At 41.5% G+C, this 21,326-nt stretch overlaps 1 protein-coding gene and 1 pseudogene across 1 annotated transcript in view; both read right to left on the bottom strand.

The window, feature by feature from the left end:
* LAMB1 (laminin subunit beta 1) overlaps positions 1 to 21,326 on the bottom strand; it is an 88,273-nt gene that overhangs the window by 61,493 nt on the left and 5,454 nt on the right. The window contains exons 5-8 of the mRNA XM_050785147.1: positions 18,131 to 18,204; positions 7,806 to 7,994; positions 7,653 to 7,716; positions 2,237 to 2,439 (exon numbers count right to left, since the gene is read on the bottom strand). Coding sequence (XP_050641104.1) covers positions 2,237 to 2,439; positions 7,653 to 7,716; positions 7,806 to 7,994; positions 18,131 to 18,204 — 530 coding nt within the window. The remainder of the gene's footprint in view (positions 1 to 2,236; positions 2,440 to 7,652; positions 7,717 to 7,805; positions 7,995 to 18,130; positions 18,205 to 21,326) is intronic.
* LOC126951910 (uncharacterized) lies at positions 13,435 to 13,543 on the bottom strand (annotated as a pseudogene).

The raw sequence follows: 21,326 nt of genomic DNA, 5'->3' as shown, positions 1-21,326 counted from the left end.
ACCAATTTATATTACTGCACGATTTACCAATAAGCCAAATAACCATTTATTTTAAAAGGTTTTTATTAGCTAGCTTATTTTAGTTTCTTTTACTTCAGGCATAGCACTTAAATTTTTCTTTGAATGACAGTAAAATTTAAAAAAGTAATCATTTATCACACTTATATTTATTTTTTCCTTTTTCCTTTTTACGTAAGGAGATATAAGATCTTGAAAAAGAAATATATTAATTTGCTTGATGAAGGGCCCATGATATACGATTTTGCCTGTGTCACTGTAAGGCATACTTACCACCCTTGAGGCATATAAATGATAAATGAATTATGGCTTTTTGGTTCACTAAATATGCATGTATATGGGCATCTCACCTTCACAAGAGTTTCTACAGAATGGAATTCAGGAACAGGACAGACAGGTCCCTCCTGGACCCACCTTGGTGGGAATGCAGTTAGCAGAAGACTAAAGTCCTGTTATTACCAGATAGTTTTACATAAACTGAAAACCAGTTCCAAAGCACATACCATAAGACCCTATTGTGTCTGAATCAACAGCACATGTTGTGAGACCCATGACAGTAACAGGACATTAGCTACACAGCTGATTTGTTATGCTGTAAAGGGAGTATAATCTACCTAGCAGTCTCTGAAAGACCAATAAGATTAGAGAAATACCTCCCTCCCCTTCAGGCTCTGTCAAAAATTCAACTTTTGTTATGCAACAAAAGTTCTAACTGGAGTAAAGGGAAGGCAGAAGTTTTTAAAGGGCTGAATACACTCAATCCTGTACCTTCTCTGAAAAGGACTAACAATCTTTGAAAAGGCAACAGCAGGTAAGCATAGCCTTCATGAGGCGAGGCCACAGCTTAGTGAAAGGAACCCTGGGGCACAGTGAGGAGAGGCTTGAGCTCCCACCTGCTGCTCATTTACTTAGGGCTCTCTAGTAAATTACTTAATCCTCGGGCTCCTCTATCACCAATAGTTGGTCTAGGTGATCTCATAAATCCCATCTGGCTTTAAAATCCTCTAGGTCTATAAGAATTCTTCTAGATACTAGTAGAATACTTTAAACACATCTATCCATTTGGCAAATCACCCGAATCCCAAATTTCAAAATGTATGTAAGTTGCAAACGTGGCATAAAAGTGGGAAAAGAATGGAATTAAGAGGAAAAGAGAGAAAGAAATCAACTCCATTTGATCCCTAAAATGATATCCCATGGGTGTGGGTTAAAATTTTCCAGCTGTAGGCAGGGCACATTGGCTCACGTCTGTAATCCCAGCACTTTGGGAGGCCGAGGTGGGTGGATCACCTGAGGTCGGGAGTTTGAGACCAGCCTGACCAACATGGAGAAGCCCTGTCTCTACTAAAAATACAAAATTAACCAGGCATGGTGGCGCATGCCTGTAATCCCAGCTACTTGGGACGCTGAGGCAGGAGAATTGCTTGAACCTGGGAGGCGGAGGTTGCGGGTGAGATCACACCATTGCACTCCAGCCTGGGCAACAAGAGCAAAACGTCATCTCAAAAAAAAAAAAAAAAAAAAAAAAAAAATCCAGTTTTGGCCCAGCGCAGTGGCTGACGCCTATAATCCCAGAACTTTGGGAGGCTGAGGTGTGCGGATCACTTGAGGCCAGGAGTTTGAGATCAGCCTAGCCAACATGGTGAAACCGCATCTCTACTAAAAACACAAAAATTAGCCAGGCGTGGTGGTGTGGGCCTGTAATTCCAGGTACTCGGGAGGCTGAGGCACGAGAACTGCTTGAACCCAGGAGGTGGAGGTTGCAGTGCACCACTGCACTGCAGTCTGAGCGACAGAACAAGACTCTGTCTCAAAAAAAAAAAAAAAAAAAAAATCCGTTTCTTTGGGTTGAGATCAATTTATGCCTTCTAGCATAATTGTGGTTTTTAATCTTCCCTAATATAAAGGCAGACTCAATTGTTATTTAGACAACTTTTTAATCCTTGTTGACTAAAATATCTACTTTAGCAATAGCCTGAAGCAACAAATTCCAAAAATTCATCGTCTATGAAATGAGTAGTCTATACATTCTCCGTGTCCAAGAAACTCTTCAAAGAGAAAATCAACAATCAACAACCTGTATGGTGCAAAGGGCTAAATGTAACTCTGTAAAACTAAAACCCCCGGAAAATGTAAAAGGCTTAAGGTAAGACTAGCTTGACTTTGCATTTTAGAACCAGCCATATGAAGGAGAAAGGTGCACAGAGGGCTTACTCACCATTCCTTCCACTTCTTCACTGAATCCATCCACAGGGGCACATTCACTGGCATGACCATAGCAGAAGCAATTTCCTCGAACCACCATATCATAAACTGCATAATAATACTTTTCTCTGATTTCCATTCTGGAATCCAGAAGGTTATCTCCCAAAGTATGCAGTTTCACAAACTTGATTCTCAAGTTGGTAATTTTTAATAAATCTAAGAAGGTCATCAAGAAGATGAAAAGTCCGATCAGACAAGCAAGTAGTTTTTTTGTTTTTTTGTTTTTTGCATCATTTCTTTTTAGAGAAAGGCATGATACACGAAAATAGCTTAAGTTCCCCATCTTGCATTATCTAGATGACTCCAATAATGAAGCCTAACATAACATGACTGGAAAGAGGAAAGCTTGCTGCCCTCTCATCAGTTTCATAAGAATGTCGGCCGGGCATGGTGGCTCACACCTGTAATCACAGCACTTTGGGAGGCCAAGGCGGGTGGATCACTTGAGGTCAGGAGTTTGAGACCAGCCTGGCCAACGTGGCAAAACCCCATCTCTACAAAAATACAAAAATTAGGCCGGGCATGGTGGCTCACACCTGTAATCCCAGCATTTTGGGAGGCCAAGGTGGGCGGATCACCTGAGGTCAGAAGTTCAAAACCAGCCTTGATCAACATGGTGAAACCCCGTCTCTACTAAAAATACAAAAATTAGCTGGGCCTCATGGCATCTGCCTGAAATTCCAACTACTAGGGAGACTGAGGCTTGAACCTGGGAGGCGGAGGTTGCAGTGAGCCGAGATCATGCCATTGCACTCCAGCCCGGGCAACAAGAGCAAAACTCTGTCTCCAAAAAAAAAAATTAGCCAGGTGTGGTGGCTAATTGTAATCTGTAATCCCAGTTACTCTGGAGGTTGAGGCAGGAGAATTGCCTGAACAACAACAAAAAAGAGTACCTATTTTGTGATGGGTCTGTTTGCAGAGCAACTGTTCAGGAAGAAGTGTGAAAGTGGATAAATTGTAAGAATGCAGCTGCATGACTGCTGGAACCTGCGGGCAGACAGTAATTTGAAGTAGCACAATGCCCTCCGCTTCCCACAGCAATTAGTGTCAGTTTCAACATCAGAAAATTCCATTCAAGTGGGAAAAGATTTATCAAAGCACTCCAATTCTCATTGTTATTATAAGATAGTTAGAAATATTTTTGTTTCTATTTTTGGAAGGGGAAATACTATTTGATATTTCCCACCACTTAAATGACATTCAAGTTACCAAAATAGTGTTACTGCTATAGAATAACTATAACCCAAGGAGAGAATATTTCAAGTTTTTAAGCAACATTTCGGTCCACAACTTTTTTTGTCCCAGTTTCACAAAGCATTTCCACATTTTTCAATATTATATAGTGACATAAGCATAAAGAAGCTTAGTATTAGGATGTGGGGCAAATTATTTTTTCTCAAATACAAGTTACTTGTAAATCAATTTTATCTTTCCGTCTTCTTCCTAGGTCTGCAGACTTATGCTTATTATAAGCGCTGGGCTACCAACTACATTCTGTAGTAACTAGACAAACCAAGAGCCGTTCAACCTTCTCCACAGGGTTTTCATGAGTTACTAAGTTCTTCAGGCTGAACTGGATCCCCAGAGTTTGATTCATCTGTCTGCACTCTCAAGTTCTGTAGCCTGAAATGGCTCTTTACTGTCAGTTATGTCTATGCATTCTTATAATTTACAACATAAGACAACATGGTAGTGGCCCAGTGCATCAGATACTTTCAAAGCCCAAATACAATTTCAAATGCTTTTAATATATGCATAGCTTACAATGAAGCTACAGAAATGGCTGCGGGTAGAAAGGGAAAGTCCATGTGTTAAACTTAGGTTCTTTGTAAACTCAAAAACTAAACAGAGAAACCGTGGTACTCCCCAAATGAATGGCAGTTATGAACGCCAACACTTCCTCCTGCACAAATCCTCCTGCACAAAATGAGCACAAGCACCTATTGACAAGAGGCCAAACAATAAACTTGAAGAGCAGCTGGAGTATTTAGAAACCCTTGAACTGACCTCTGTGGAAACCTCAGTAGAGCAAATACGCTCTCCCCACTCTCTCCTGCCATATTTAACAAGCGAGCCTCCTCTTGACTGCTATTCTAAGAGGCAAATCACTTTTGAAGTGAGTCTCAGAGGTCTCAACAATACACAACTAAAGAGATTTTGCTCCTTTGATTACAAATTAAATCAAAAGCATGATCAGCTAACATGCATGCTTCCATAACATAGAAAAAGATTCTCCGATCCATTTAACAACAAAAGACAAAAGAATCAAAATAATAAAGACAACACATCCCCCAAGTCCCATAAATTTCACCTTACAAGGGGGCAGATGGTTGAGTCCTTTTAGGGACTTAGGGGGTATCTGTCCCAGAGCCCATGTGGACATTTTTCACAACTGCATTTTGAGACATGGAGGAAAGCCCTCATGGCTCACTCAGAAATTGGTGCAGAGCTGGACACATCTATTAAATATTTGTTTTACAACAGAATGAATGAGTAAATTACAGACCAGAGACAGCCTGGGTCACATGTAACATTAATTTCAATGGGGAAGCAGTATTTTTCTGGCAATATTCCCTGGACTTCTTCCACTCTACTCTTCCATGCTTCAAGTTTGGAAGTTCCTTGGGGCCTTGGTTAAAAATAGGGCCTTGTGCAGCTGGGAGAGATCAGCAAGAATCAGCCCCGCCTCTACTCAACTGGTTGCACCTTAGTAGCAGGAGAGGCAGTCTCATCTTTCATTCCAACATTTGGGACTAGTCCTGTGCAAAACCCAAACCAGAGCCGATGGCGACAGCAACATCAACAGTAATAACTGTAGCAACAGCTTTGATTTACTGAACACATTTATGATTTATGAACACATTTAAATGCAGGACTTTGTGACTCCAAAGCCCATTCTTTTTTCCTTTTTTTTTTTTTTTTGGAGACAGAGTCTTGCTCTGTCACCCAGGCTGGAGTGCAATGGCATGATCTCGGCTCACTGTAACCTCCACCTCCCGGGTTCAAGTGACAGGTGTGCACCACCACACCCAGCTAACTTATCTGTTTTTAGTAGAGACAGGGTTTCACCATGTTGGTCAGGCTGGTCTCAAACTCCTGACCTCGTGATCCACCTGCCTCGGCCTCCCAAAGTGCTGGGATTACAGGCGTGAGCCACCGCACCCGGTGAGCCCATTCTTTTAATTACCATACATGCCTCCCAAGAAGATTAAAATGTAATTGTGTAATAAGAGCAGTTGTTGAATGTGGTAAAGAGCTCTGAACTGAGCACCGTAACATATGGATTCAAGATCTGACTGCCATTTAATAGCCATATCACCTTATGTAATAACATCCAACTCTATAAGCTTCAGCTTATTCTTCTATTAAATGGAAACGCAACCCTCATTTTATTGAGTATACTGAGTATGGCAGAGACTTCTGATTTCTCTTCAGTATTCTTTCTTCCCTTCTTCCTTTGATAGTAACAGCCCTCACCAAGAGTGTTAGTAGAGCACATGACCACCTAGAGATGTTTCCCAGTGTCTCCTGCAGTACAGCCATGTGACTAATTCTGGCCAATGAGATGTGAGCAGAAGTGACATGTACAACTTCCACATCTCATTTTTTTGTTTTTTGAGACAGAGTCTTGCTCTGTCACCCAGGCTGGAATGCAGTGGCACGATGTTGGCTCACTGCAACCTCCGCCTCCTGGGTTCAAGCAATTCTCCTGCCTCAGCCTCCTGAGTAGCTGGGATTACAGGCATGCGCCACCACACCCAGCTAATTTTTGTATTTTTAGTAGAGACAGAGTTTCACCATGTTGGCCAGGCTAGTCTCAAATTCCTGACCTCAAGTGATCCGCCCACCTTGGCCTCCCAAAGTGGTGGGATTACAGGAGTGAGCCTCTGCACCTGGCCTACGTCTCCTCTTTAAATGGAATTTGCTTGCCTCATCTTCCCTCTTCTCCTGAGTTGAGATGAGGACATGGTGGTGGTGGTCTAACTCTAACCATGTGAATAAACCTGGAAACATGGGTGGCCTTATAACTAGGGTTGCCAGATTTAACAATAAATAGTTAAATATAAACAACACTCAGTTCAACTTGAATTGCAGATAAACAATCATTTTTTAGGATAAAGTGTGTCTCAAATATCACATGGGACATAGTTATACCAACCACAAATATTGCACAGGAAACACTTGTACTAAACACAAATATTACATGGGGTATATGGGATATAGTTATGCTTAAAAAAAGAATGATTTATCTGCAAATGTAACTGGGCATCATCCTGTATTTTTATCTGGTAAGTTTAATTATGGCAATTGAGCTACATTTCTTCCCTAGAAAACTCTTTGATGGGTTTCATAAGAGAGAAAGAAACTTTCACCTTATTTGAACAACTAGATTTGTGGGGACACTTTGATACAAAAGCCCAATATATACCCTAATTAATGTACTGAGCAATAAAATAAGGTATTATGATCAATATAATTACTTGATAACTTCTAAATCTTATATTGGATGTATTGTATTTACATCTTATATCAGATGTAAATGTATTCTCTATCAGTGGAGAGTAATTATTGCTAATTTCAAGACCCTCTGGTCAGATAATGCAGAGAAAGAAGGAAAATGAAGAAGGTAGATTTAGCATCGAATATTTAGATTCTGAGTAAGACTTATTCCACGGTTGCTGTTTACCATCAAAACTTTTATTTGGGCCAGGCGCGTTGGCTCACGCCTGTAATCCTAGCACTTTGGGAGGCCAAGGTGGGTGGATCACCTGAGGTCAGGAGTCCGAGACCAGCCTGGCCAACATGGTGAAACCCCGTCACTACTTAAAATACAAAAAAACTAGCTGGGCATGGTGGTGGGCACCTGTAATCCCAGCTACTTGGGAGGCTGAGGCACAGGAGAATTGCTTGAACCTGGGAGATGGAGGTTGCAGTGAGCCGAGATCACACCGTTGTACTCCAGTGTGGGCAATAACAGTGAAACTCTGTCTCAAAAAACAAAACAAAACAAAAACTTTTATTTGAGCCAGGTGCAGTGGCTCAAGCCTCTAATCCCAGCACTTTGGGAGGCCGAGGTGGGCGGATCACCTGAGGTTGGGAGTTCAAGACCAGCCTGACCAACATGGAGAAACCCCATCTCTACTAAAAATATAAAGTTAGCTGGGCGTGGTGGCTCATGCCTGTAATCCCAGCTACTTGGGAGGCTGAGGTAGGAGAATCACTTGAACCCGGAAGGGGGAGGTTGCGATGAGCCAAGATCGCGCCATTACACTCTAGCCTGGGCAACAAGAGCAAAACTCCATCTCAAACAAAACAAAACAAAACGAAACAACAAACAAAAACAAACTTTTATTTGAAAGTGAACTTACTCTGTATCCTTGGGCTATAAGGATCTTCTATTTTGAAAGCAGGATCTAAAGCACGAAATATCACCTAAAAATGGAAACAAGAGTAACTGGTATTTTTGCAATAATCAAAAAGTAGATTTGCAAGTAGAATGTAAAACACAGAAGCAAACAAACCTCTCCTTCAGTTGAGGGTTCAATGTCAGAATATCGGGAATCACAAATTATGTCATCGACTTTTTTCATGGGGCCAGTTGAAATGCCTGGAAACGAGGCCTCACAGTCATAGGCGAAGTATCTGTACACGCCCCAGGTTTTCCCAAAGTCGGACGATCGTTCTATCAGCATGGCAGCTGGACGGAACGTCTAAAGGCAGGAGCAAAAATCTCATTTGATGTTTTTTATTGGTAGCCCTTTTTAATCTCAGGTAAAAATGTCACTCAACTGCATGCCACAAACTTGAACTGCATGTGGTTTGTATTTCAGACTGTGGCTGGATTTCAAATAATTTAAGCTGTTCCACGGAGCCTCTTCTCGCAAGGAAAGTGTCTAGCCTCTAAAATGGGCACTTTTCCCCACACTACTGGATAAGTAAACTGTTTCTCTTTAGAAGCTTATTATAAACAGGCACTTTCGTGTATTTAGTCACCATGTACACTGTAATATGAGTGGCAAGTTTGAGTGCTTGTTCCTTCATTCGTTCATTTAATTATTCAGTAAATGTATGACTACCTCCTTAGTAGCAACCAGTGGCCTATATGCTGTCTATATGCTATACACAGTCCGATGAGGTACAGATATGGGTGTCAATAAGTTGCAATATGCTATGTCAAACACCATAGTAGGGTCGCATGCAATGTGCTTTGGAAAAGGAAGAGGAAGAAATTAGTAACTCAAGAAGCTGGAAAATCCAGCAATTCCACCTTATTAGGTATATACCCAGAAGAATTGAAAACAGGAACCCCAACAGACACTTGTATATGAATGTTTACCACAGCAGTATTTTTCACAATAGCCAGAAGGCAGAAACAACCCATGTACCCATCAACTGATGAAGATAAACAAAATGAGATATATACATACTGTGAAATATTACTCAGCCACCAAAAGGAATGAAATGCCAATACATGCTACAACATGGATGAACCTTGAACGCATTATGCTAAGCAAAATAAGCCACACAAAAGGACAAATATTACATGATTCCACTTGTATGAAATACCTAGAATTGGTTAAGTAGACAGAGACACAAAGTTGATTAGCAGTTACCAGGGGCTGGACAGAGGGGCAATAGCCACAGAATTTCTGTTTGGGGTGATGAAAAAGTTCTGGAAATAGACAGTCTTAGTGGTTGCTCAACATTGTGAATATACATGACACCACTGAATTATACATTTAAAAATGGTTAAAATGGTAACCTTTCTGTTATGGATATTTTACTGCCAAGAAAAAAAAAAAAAAGCTAGGAATACTTCACAGAGAAGAAGGCATAAAATTGGATCTTTTTTTGAGACAGAGTCTTGATGTCGCCCAGGCTGGAGTTCAGTGGCATGATCTCAGTTCAAGGCAACCTCTGCCTCCTGGGTTTAAACAGTTCTCCTGTCTCAGCCTCCCGAGTAGCTGGGATTACAGGCATGTGCCACCACGCCCAGCTAATTTTTGTATTTTTAGTAGAGATGGGGTTTCACTATGTTGGCCAGGCTGGTTTAGAACTCCTAACCTCAGGTGATCCACCCACCTTGGCCTCCCAAAGTGAGGGGATTCCAAGTGTGAGCCACCGCACCCGGACCAAACTGGATCTTAGAAGGGCAACAAGGTATTTTCCAGGCAGTGGGTGGAGGTGGCTACACGTGGCAGAAGAGGTTGGTCAGGCCTGGATAAGAAGGAGTTGCCATGCTAAGGGACTTATCTTTTTGCAATGAAAAGGGAACACTAAAAAATTTAAGTGGATGAATGAAATGATCATATTGCGCTTTAGAAAAATAACTCTTGTGGTAGAGTTACTGGACATGGACAACACAAAGCACAGGAAAACGAAGTGAAAGAAAAAAGATGAAGGTTTTAACTGGAGAAGTTACAATGTCGATAGAAAGGGATGGAACTGACCACTGAAAATTTAGTGACAGAAGACTATATTGAATTACACTTGGTGATCAATGAGACTGCAGCGGAAAAGGCAGAGTGAGGAAAGAAATGCGGGCACCTGCACTTGGGTAGCTAGGTAGATGTGTTGCCAATGACAACAATAGGGAAGAGGCGTGAAAGCATTTGGTTGTAGGCAAATTAGTCACATGTGCAATGTCCACGTGGAGACACCCATCAGACACTTGGAAAAAGTGGTCTGGCACTCAGCTGCAAGAAGGGAGCTTGAAACATTAATTTGGGAGTCACTGCACACACATAATATTTGAAACCTCCAAGTATATGATGTCTCAAAAAAAAAAAAAAAAGAAAAAGAAAAGAAAAAGGAATGGACAAGATAAAGAGAGTCTAAGTCTGTGCTCCAGAAAAACGTATCAACCAGGGGCTAGACAAGGAAAACCGAGTGGTGCCAGTACCACTCATTACATTATTTACTTTAGCCCTCTATAATTTGGGCTTATTTGTGTTTCTGCAAAAGTCATATGTTGAAGACATAACTCCATACTTCAGGTCACTGTGTGTGGAGATGTGCTCTTTAAAAAGGTAATGAAGGTTAAATGAGGTCATGAGGGTGGGCTCTCATCATATATGACTGGTGTCCTTGTAAGAAGAGATGAGAACACACACATGCACAGAGGGATGACGGTGTGAAGACACCGGGAGAAGACAGCCATCCCAAACCAAGGAGAGAGGCCTCAGCAGAAACCAACCCTGCCAACACCTTACCCTGAGATTCCTAGCCTATGGAACTGTGAGAATATACATTTCTGTTGTTTAAGCCACCCAGTCTTGTGACACTGTGTTATGGCATCCCTAGGAAACCAATGCACCCTCACAACACATTTGTCTGACAAATGAGAAAACTGAGGCTCGGAGACATTGATTTGCTAGTTACAGGCAGAGCTTAGATTCAAATCCATGCCTATCTTTCTCCCTCGCTGGCTAAAGGCATAGAAGACTGGAAAATGAGTGTCAGAGAGGAAAGAGAAAAAAGACAGTCTTCTGAAACCAAGGGAGGAGGGAGATTTAGGAGGGTGTGGTGAACAGAGAAAACTGGAAGTAAAAGATGAAGCAGAAAGAGCACTGAAAACAGGCAATCAGGCAAAGGCTTTGACACTGACCAACACAGTGATGCATTTTGGGAATTGGAAGTCACATTACAAGGGAGGAAGATCAAAGGAAAGTTCAGTTGACCTAGAAAACAGAACCTAAATAAAAACACTTACTTCTGAATTAAAACCAATGCTTGACAGAAATTTGGGTGAGAGTTAATGCTGAAAACTACATGCTTAGGCTTTCTTTAGCCCTCCTTAATAATCCTGCTGGGCTTTTTCTCTGATAAAAGATGTCAAGGATAAGAAAATGGACAATTACGTTTTGACAGACTCTTTGACTTATTCACTCACTAGCTGCTCAGGTTTTTTTTTCACCTACTCAGGAATATAAGAAAATGATACCATATTCAACTCAAGACAGTATTAGCCTAAGAATTTTAAAATAAGAGAGAAAAATTCCTAAGGACTAACTGAACCATGTGTGCCACGTACCATGGCAAACTCCCCGTGAGAACCCGGCTGGGAGGCTTGGGGAGAGTCAGAGAGGGGAAGGTCTGAAAAAGTGTGAAAGCCATTTCTGGCTGTGCTTCCTTCTCCCTCTCTTTTGGAAACTTTAAAGTCCCAAAGGACCATTGACGAGTCATCCAATTTCTTTTTTTTTTTTTTAAATTTATTTATTATTATTATACTTTAAGTTGTAGGGTACATGTGCATAACGTGCAGGTTTGTTACATATGTATACTTGTGCCATGTTGGTGTGCTGCACCCATCAACTCGTCATTTACATCAGGTATAACTCCCAATGCAATCCCTCCCCCCTCCCCCCTCCCCATGATAGGCCCCTGTGTGTGATGTTCCCCTTCCTGAGTCCAAATGATCTCATTGTTCAGTTCCCACCTATGAGTGAGAACATGCGGTGTTTGGTTTTCTGTTCTTGTGATAGTTTGCTAAGAATGATGGTTTCCAGCTGCATCCATGTCCCTACAAAGGACATAAACTCATCCTTTTTGATGGCTGCATAGTATTCCATGGTGTATATGTGCCACATTTTCTTAATCCAATCTGTCACTGATGGACATTTGGGTTGATTCCAAGTCTTTGCTATTGTGAATAGTGCTGCAATAAACATACGTGTGCATGTGGCTTTATAGCAGCATAATTTATAATCCTTTGGGTATATACCCAGTAATGGGATGGCTGGGTCGTATGGTACATCTAGTTCTAGATCCTTGAGGAATCGCCATACTGTTTTCCATAATGGTTGAACTAGTTTACAATCCCACCAACAGTGTAAAAGTGTTCCTATTTCTCCACATCCTCTCCAGCACCTGTTGTTTCCTGACTTTTTAATGATTGCCATTCTAACTGGTGTGAGATGGTATCTCATTGTGGTTTTGATTTGCATTTCTCTGATGGCCAGTGATGATGAGCATTTTTTCATGTGTCTGTTGGCTGTATGCATGTCTTCTTTTGAGAAATGTCTGTTCATATCCTTTGCCCACTTTTTGATGGGGTTGTTTGTTTTTTTCTTGTAAATTTGTTTGAGTTCTTTGTAGGTTCTGGATATTAGCCCTTTGTCAGATGAGTAGATTGCAAAAATTTTCTCCCATTCTGTAGGTTGCCTGTTCACTCTGATGGTAGTGTCTTTTGCTGTGCAGAAGCTCTTTAGTTTAATGAGATCCCATTTGTCAATTTTGGCTTTTGCTGCCGTTGCTTGTGGTGTTTTAGACATGAAGTCTTTGCCCATGCCTATGTCCTGAATGGTACTACCTAGGTTTTCCTCTAGGATTTTTATGGTATTAGGTCTAACATTTAAGTCTCTAATCCATCTTGAATTAATTTTCGTATAAGGAGTAAGGAAAGGATCCAGTTTCAGCTTTCTACTTATGGCTAGCCAATTTTCCCAGCACCATTTATTAAATAGGGAATCCTTTCCCCATTTCTTGTTTCTCTCAGGTTTGTCAAAGATCAGATGGCTGTAGATGTGTGGTATTATTTCTGAGGACTCTGTTCTGTTCCATTGGTCTATATCTCTGTTTTGGTACCAGTACCATGCTGTTTTGGTTACTGTAGCCTTGTAGTATAGTTTGAAGTCAGGTAGCGTGATGCCTCCAGCTTTGTTCTTTTGACTTAGGATTGTCTTGGAGATGCGGGCTCTTTTTTGGTTCCATATGAACTTTAAAGCAGTTTTTTCCAATTCTGTGAAGAAACTCATTGGTAGCTTGATGGGGATGGCATTGAATCTATAAATTACCTTGGGCAGTATGGCCATTTTCACGATATTGATTCTTCCTATCCATGAGCATGGTATGTTCTTCCATTTGTTTGTGTCCTCTTTTATTTCACTGAGCAGTGGTTTGTAGTTCTCCTTGAAGAGGTCCTTTACATCCCTTGTAAGTTGGATTCTTAAGTATTTTATTCTCTTTGAAGCAATTGTGAATGGAAGTTCATTCCTGATTTGGCTCTCTGTTTGTCTGTTACTGATGTATAAGAATGCTTGTGATTTTTGCACATTAATTTTGTATCCTGAGACTTTGCTGAAGTTGCTTATCAGCTTAAGGAGATTTTGGGCTGAGACAATGGGGTTTTCTAAATATACAATCATGTCATCTGCAAACAGGGACAGTTTGACTTCTTCTTTTCCTATCGGTGCTCTACACATTCAGAGAAACTTCTCTAGTAACAAACTATAGAAATGATCCCTGAAAGTATAGTCTTGAGTCATCCAATTTCCTGTGGAGTTAAGAAGTTGCTGGAAACCAGAGCAACACATTTTACCTAAAGAATAGAATCCTTTCCATGCTCTCTGCTTAGTCATCAACCTTCTCAGGCCTGCCGTTGCTGCACAGTTGCCTCCGAATTTATAATAAACAAAAGACCTATGAGTTTTTTGTGTCTTTTTAAGATAGAGTCTCGCTCTGTTGCCCAGGCTGGAGTGCACTAGCACAATCATAGTTCACTGCAGCCTTGACCTCCTAGGCTCAAGCGATCCTCCAACCTCAGCTTCCTGAGTAGCTGGGACTACAGGTGTGTGCCACCATGTCTGGCTAATTTTTAAACTTTTGCAGAGACAGGGTCTTGCTATGCTGCCCAGGCTGGTCTTGAACTCCTGAAGCTCAAGCGATCCTCCCACCTCAGCCCCTCAAGTGTTGGGATTACAGGGATGAGCCACCATGCCCGGCCAAGAGTTATGAGTTTTGAAACATCTAGCAATATAGAAAAACATACTGTGTACATGCTAAATGAGCTTTTGCTAGTCTAAATCTACTTAGCAATTAGCCGTCTCTACGGCAAACTTGGGGAAAAAAATCAACAACCTCAGTTTTCTTCCTGATTTCACTACTGTTAATAGCTTCACCATCTTCCTAGTTATTTCACTTGACTTTCTAAGTAATTTTTTTTTTAAGTGAAAGCAAGTTTATTAAGAAAGTAAAGGAAGAAAAGAACGGCTACTCCATAGGCAGAGCAGCCCTAAGTAATTTTTGATTCAGCCCTTTCCTTCCACTGTTCTGCTTCTCATATTTCTCTACTTCATGGTTCAGCTTTTGATTTTAAAGGATCCAAATGACTGCCCTTAGAAAACAGGGGCTCCTCATCTTGGAAACGATCCTCAAAGGCAGTAACAGCAGAGAGTATCAGAGTATGGCAGTGAGTGGACACATGGGATTTGAAAAAGCTTTCTAAGATACAGGACTCCTGGGTTGCAGGAAGAGGCTCCCTCCTACTTGAGAATCACAGCCAGTTTTTGCATTAGCACCAACCCTCCATTAATGTTTCATCAATGCTGACATCAATAGAGCATCCCAACGTGCCCTTTATTTTTGCCATCCCAGTCCTTGCTTTGTATTTCCTCTTGGGCTACCTTCCTGAAACACAGGTCGCCTTTTCTTGTCAATGGTTTCCAATTTTTTTTTTTTTGGTGTTCATTTTTTTTTTTAAATTAAAGATCCAGAAATCTGGATCTTTAAGACTGGCATAAACAAAAATAAAGCACAAAATAGCAAGATAGCTGCAGTTACTAACTGCAAGAATATAGTAAAAAAGAGTCATACTAAATGTTAATGTTTTTGCAACAGAATTATCCCAATCACCTCAGAGTAGAAAATTTTGGCAAGAAATGATCATTCATTATTAAAAATATGAAAAGAGGCTGGGCGCAGTGGCTCACACCTGTAATCCCAGCATTTTGGGAGGCAGAGGCAGGTGGATCACTTGAGGTCAGGAGTTCGAGACCAGCCTGACTAACATGGTGAAGCCCTGTCTCTACTAAAAATAAAAAATTAGCCGGGTGTGGTGGCGCATGCCCATAATCCCAGCTACTCAGGAGGCTGAGGCAGAAGAATTGCTTGAACCTGGGAGGCGGAGGTTGCAGTGAGCCGAGATCGCACCACTGCACTCTAGCCTGGGCAACAGAGTGAGACTCCGTCTCAAAAAAAAAAAAAAAAAAAGAATTTCTAAGATTGATCAGTTGTAACGGCTCCCTTTTTCTTATAAAGTTCACACTCCCTAGCAAGGAGTCAATGCCCTTTGTGTCTAATCTGCTTTTCTACTTTTACTTTACTTTCCTTCTCTCACTACCCCAAACTCGAGGCAAATCTACATAGCACTTGCTGAGCAAACCCTGACCCACTGACCCACCACCAGTGCCTTGCTCTCAGACTGTTTCCCTCTGGCCATGAATGGCCTTTCTTCCATCTCCTCCCACTGACATCCTGCTGTCCTTTCCTGGCCCAGGTCAAGTGCAGTCCCAGTCCTAGGTTTCTTCTTTATTGCAGGCTAAAATTAATCTCACCCTCCTCCGGGCTAACATACATTGTCTGAACTTCTGCTGTAGTCATTAGCACCTTCTGTCATGTACTGTAAGTTATCTGCAAGTATATCTTTCTCCCCTGGAAGACTGGAAGCTCCTGGAGGGCAGTCACTATGCTATCTTTACAATTTCCCGTAAGGCTTAAAGTAGGGTAGTTTCTTACAAACAGAAGATGGTTGAATTCATTTATCCACTTATTCTTTCATTCAGTAAACATTTGTAGAGCAATTACTATATGCCAAGCATCTGCATTTATAAAGACTTTCAGGTTCCCACTATATGCCAGGCCAGCAAGATTATCCGAATTCCTAGAACAGAAGGGAACAGGCCAGGTGCAGTGGCCATGCCTGTAATCCCAGCACTTTGGGAGGCCAAGATGGGCAGATTGCCTGAGGTCAGGAGTTCCAGACCAGCCTGGCCAACATGGTGAAACCTGTCTCTACCAAAATACAAAAATTAGCCAGGTGTGGTGGCATGTGCCTATAGTCCCAGCTACTCAGGAGCCTGAGGCAGGAGAATTGCTTAAAACCAGGAGGTGGAGGGTGCAGTGAGCTAAGATTGCACCACTGCACTCCAGCCTGGGCAACAGAGTGAGACTCAGTATTTAAAATACAAAAAACAAAAAACAGAGGGGAACAGGAGACCATCACCATTCTGTCTTATGTCCTATGATGTCGGTATTATTCCTCTTCCCATTTACCAATGAGGAAGTCACAGCTCTGGCCACACATGCCAAGAAGGAGCAGACAGGGATTCACACCCCATGTACCCAACCCCATAGATGTTGCTTTTCTCACTGGAGCTAGGACCCAAAGGATGAGTTGTTTTCTCATAAACCAGTGTGATAACTTGTACCTATTCTTTTTCTTGAGACAGGGTCTCACCCTGTCGCCCAGGCTGGAGTGCAGTGGCATGATCTTGGCTCACTGCAACATTTGCCTGCAGGGTTCAAACGATTCTCCTGCCTCAGGCTCCCAAGTAGCTGGGACTACAGGCACGTGCCACCACGCCTGGCTAATTTTTGTATTTTTAATAGAGCCGGGGTTTCACCATATTGGCCAGGCTGGTCTTGAACTCCTGACCTCAAGTGGTCTGCCTGCCTTGGCGTCCCAAAGTGCTGGGATTATAGGTGTGAGCCACCACACCTGGCCCCAGCTTATAGCCATTCTGCGTGTCTCAGTTCAATCACTGCCCCCGTTTTACCTTCTGCACCTACATGAGTAAATTCATCTTTCTCCCACTGTATTCACCTGAGTGAGTATTCAACTACAAAACATGTGCCCAAAGGACTTTTGGATCTAGATGAACTCAGAACTATCCATGTATATGAACAGATGCCCTCTGCAAAGGAAAAGATAGGATCATAAACATTAATAAAGATGATTTTGAGTATTCTTTGGTGTCACATAACTTAAAGGTAACATCCTTATATGCCGATGAGCACCAGTTTAATCACCAGATTGATTATGTGGTCAATGAAGGGACAAGCGGTTAGTGACAAGGAGTAGTTGACGATTTATTTAGTGAAACCTTCCCCACCACTCTCAATACCAGGTGTCACAGTCACAGTGCCCACCTTCCTGCTCCAGCAGGAACAGCAGGCTGCTGGGGAGTGGGCACGGGGATGAAGGCTCAGGCCTGGGAACTGCACAGCCCAACGTCCCTCCTAGTTGCATTCTGACCCCCCGCCCACCCTAGCTCCTTGGCCTCCCACTTTGGTGGCAGAGACAGTGAGATTTTCATGGCTACCTGCCCACATGATAAATCTATCCTTGGCACCTTTTCCTTTCCTGAGAGGGTGTAGATAAGGTTCCCAACTCCAAATGAAAACTATTCAAAAGTGATTTTTAATCTGAGAAGCAATAAGTAAATTATGGGTTTTCTGTGCGCCAATGTGTACTTTAAGCCATGTGAAGTCTGTCATTTCCAGGCAGCTGCTTAAGAAGAAACAAAGGGACTTTGTACAGAGACATTCCCTAGTTCTGGAGTCATTTTACATCTCTCAAAGAAAAATGATGAGAAAATCCACATTTAGGAAGGCATTACACATTTCTTAAGGAACTGTAAAACTGTTCCCACAAATTTTGCAAAACTTTGAAAACCAAAGAGAATACACTTCCTTTCCAGTTACCAAAGTCAGTATTAAAGCATAAACACAAGGGACCAGGGATTTACTCTCCAGATGTTTTACTGCGGTTTGGAAGAGGGTCAACACTGCCTTACTCTATGGAAAAATAAAAAGATACCTAATTAAAAGTTTACAGTTGAATTACCTTAGAATAGAGGCTCTTTCTACTTATTGTCATGAAAATAGAGTATTTGTTAAATGTAGTTATTCATGCTGATGTTTTAAAAACTGCTCAATTACCCCAATTTATGGCAACAATAATATTTAAGTTCCCATTTAGGTCAACTCACATCTGACATCCATTGTGAAAGGGGACATTACACAGTACTCTCATGTGTCATTTGTGAGAAAGTTATGGATTTCTTACCTTGAAAGTCATTATGAGATGAGTAAAATGGAATTCTGCTTCCAAATCCAGTTGGATAGTTACATTTTCCACACCTACGGGAGATTAAAAAAAAACAAAGAACAAATGAAACTGTAAACAGAAACATCTGTGAATAGTTGAGACTATGTTTTAAAATTATTTTTATGTTCCCCATAGAAAGTATCCTTGCATTCTACCTTAAGCTGAAGCTGAAACTAAATAATAATCCCATGGTAAAGCACAAGTCCAATGATTCTTTAGTTTTCCACAAATCATTCTGGAGTTCAACAGATTGAATCTGCTCACTGGAACAAGACATCTGGCAGAGTGCCTCTAGCTGCTGTCAAGAAAGACATCCTTTGCCTAGCCAGAAGTGAAACATCTTCCCAACCCTCTAAGCCAAGCTGCTCTCAAAGGAAAAACGGGAGGGCACTTCCTGTGCACAGTAGGGGGTCAGCTTGCAGTCTGATGCACAAGGACACAATCCTCCTCCAGTAGAAACACAAATATTCCTTTTTCTCTATGCAGCAGCAAAGAAAATAAATAAGAGTCTACCACATATGTTAGTTATACTACAACTTAGAAAAACCTATCCCTGATGGGGAAACCTTTGGATGCATTTCCACAATGAAAAACAATGCCAGAGGAAAAAGGAGTCGGTCAAATAAACTGGCTCAGAACAAATACTAACATCTTCTCTTTCAGGGGAAAGCCTGAACAAACAAATGAGCCTTTGCACCCTTGCCCCGAGGGTCAATCAGTCTCACTTAAACACATTAAAAAGGCCACTGGAATTCCAGAGATGGAAAGCACCTCCTCCCCAGTCCCTAGAGCTCTCATGCCTGCCTGTTCAGCAAGGGAGACTTTCCATGCTTCTTGTGTTTGAGAGCGCTTTTGGGGTCCATCTTCCAGAGCAAGAGAGTCTTAAATGCGGGAAGACAGGAATGTGTCAGAATGAATCATGTCACAGGCTGGTGTATTTTCAGGAAATCAGGAGGACCTTTTGAAATAAACTCTCTTGCTGGAAAAATGCCAAGTCAATTGGGGAGGTGGAGGCGTGGAAAGTGGTCACTAGAACGGATATGAGTTAGCTGGAATGTTAAAAGAAAAACATTATAATCATACTAACTAATCTTATCTAACTTATTAAAAAGAACCATATTACAGAACTACAATGGGCATTTATTTTTGAGTGAAATGTTAGGCAACTGTATGTCTCTCCTCTTCCAGACTTTTAAAAACCTACAATATTTGTTCAAAATTAAGAGATAACAAAATAATGTAAAGTGCGAAGCAAGGCTAGTGCCATTTCTGTAACCTAAGAACATATGCTGCAACGTGTGCACCAAAAGCACATTCCATTTAGATTTATAACCTGATAAAGCACTTCAGGCTTTTTTTATATGGGAAGAAAAATCCAGAAAAAAGAAACAAGGTCATTCTTCTATAGTATATTGGATTTCTGTCAGACCGAGGAATAGATCATCATGATGAGTAAAAATAGTTGTACATTCCAAGCTCGTTTCTGTGCCTGGACACTGATAATTTAACCCCGCCATGTATAAGCACATCTTTGCAAAACACACAGAAAATAGATAAAATCACGTTCATAAAGTCTTCAATTGTGATCAGACAACACAGAGATGATAGGGTATAGTAACAATCAGTCTGACTTTCTAAAGACTAAGTTCCATCAGTCTAATCTCATCTAATTTCTTGTGACAGAGTGACAGAGAACTCAAGCCCTTCTACTGGAAAATCTCTTCTTTCTGGCATCTGGTCTCTTTTGTCCCACAGATTCAAAGTTGTAGAAGTTGATTAACTCGACATAACCAAGACAAATCTTCCTCTAGAACTACAGCACATGATAAACTGTTTCACTGTCTGTTGACTAAAATGGGGACAGTCTCGATCCTAATGTTGAGACATCTTCTTCAAACTGTCTTTCACTGGAAGAATGTGGGAGATCAGGAAATGCTCCTAGTCTTTGTCATAAGCTTGCTGCTGTTTCAGAAGTCTTCGGGATGCATTGCAGATTTACAGAAACTTCTCTTTCACACTGAAGTATCAACCAAAATATGCCCCCATAAGAATGAACATGGCTCTAAATGATACATGCTTTCTGATGACCCAGTGAAGTTTGTAACCAGTGAATTGCCAAGGCCAACCAATGAACAAATCAACTCTCCCTAGAAACCAATAGTCTAGAAAATGTTGCAATTTAATGGTCAATGATAACCGGGCGTGGTGGTTCACGTCTGTAATCCCAGCACTTTGGGAGGCCAAGGCAGGTGGATCACGAGGTCAGGAGATCAAGATCATCCTGGCTAACACAGTGAAACCCCGTCTCTGCTAAAAAATACAAAAAAAATTGGCCGGGCGTGGTAACATGTGCCTGTAATCCCAGCTACTCAGGAGGCTGAGGCGGGAGAATCACTTGAACCCGGGAGGTGGAGGTTGTAGTAAGCTGAGATTGCACCATTGCATTCCAGCCTGGGCGACAGACAGAGTGAGACTCTGCCTCAAAAATACACAAACAAACAAACAGTCAATGACAAAGAAATCTATTAAGGGTGTTTGTCTTTACAGAATGATAGATGGCTGCAACAGCATCCAAAGTCTCCCCAGGTGTAGGGCATAGAATAAAGAAATCTAGTAGTCTCCAGGCTTTTTAACGACCAGGGTTATGTTCACTTCTTTGAGGATACTTTCACATTTTTTTTAAAAGAAGATCTAATGGTACATTGTTGATTAACAAAAACACTAACTCTACCTTTATTCCCCAAATTTCAGCATCCGAGTTTGAAATAAATGTGAAACTCATCTGGGCTTCATGGCACAGCAACAGTAAAATCATATTTGATGAATGTATTAAACAAAATCCCAAATAGCAAAGACAGGAAAAAGGGTGTAATTCATGCAATCACTGGAGGAACCATTTGACTTGGGGTCATATCCATGTTGACAGAGTCTTTGAAAAATTACATCTTGCTGCTTATTCACAGTGCTATTATTACTACCAAGAAATTTTCTGTAGATGAAGGAAGGCGGTGAGGGGAGGAGTGGGGGCTGTGATTCTGCCCCTTCCTTTGGGATTGATCAAAGTGAAAGATGTTATGTTTTGTGGAAGAATAGGGGCCTGAGACAGTACCCATACCCTCCCCACACAGCCCCCCGGCACACAAGCACTCTCTCC

This window comes from Macaca thibetana, chromosome 3 (genome assembly GCF_024542745.1).
Source record: "Macaca thibetana thibetana isolate TM-01 chromosome 3, ASM2454274v1, whole genome shotgun sequence".
Taxonomy (NCBI): Eukaryota; Metazoa; Chordata; class Mammalia; order Primates; family Cercopithecidae; genus Macaca; species Macaca thibetana.
Note: the sequence above shows the minus strand (reverse complement) of the source record. Positions and strands in the feature narration are given on the sequence as shown.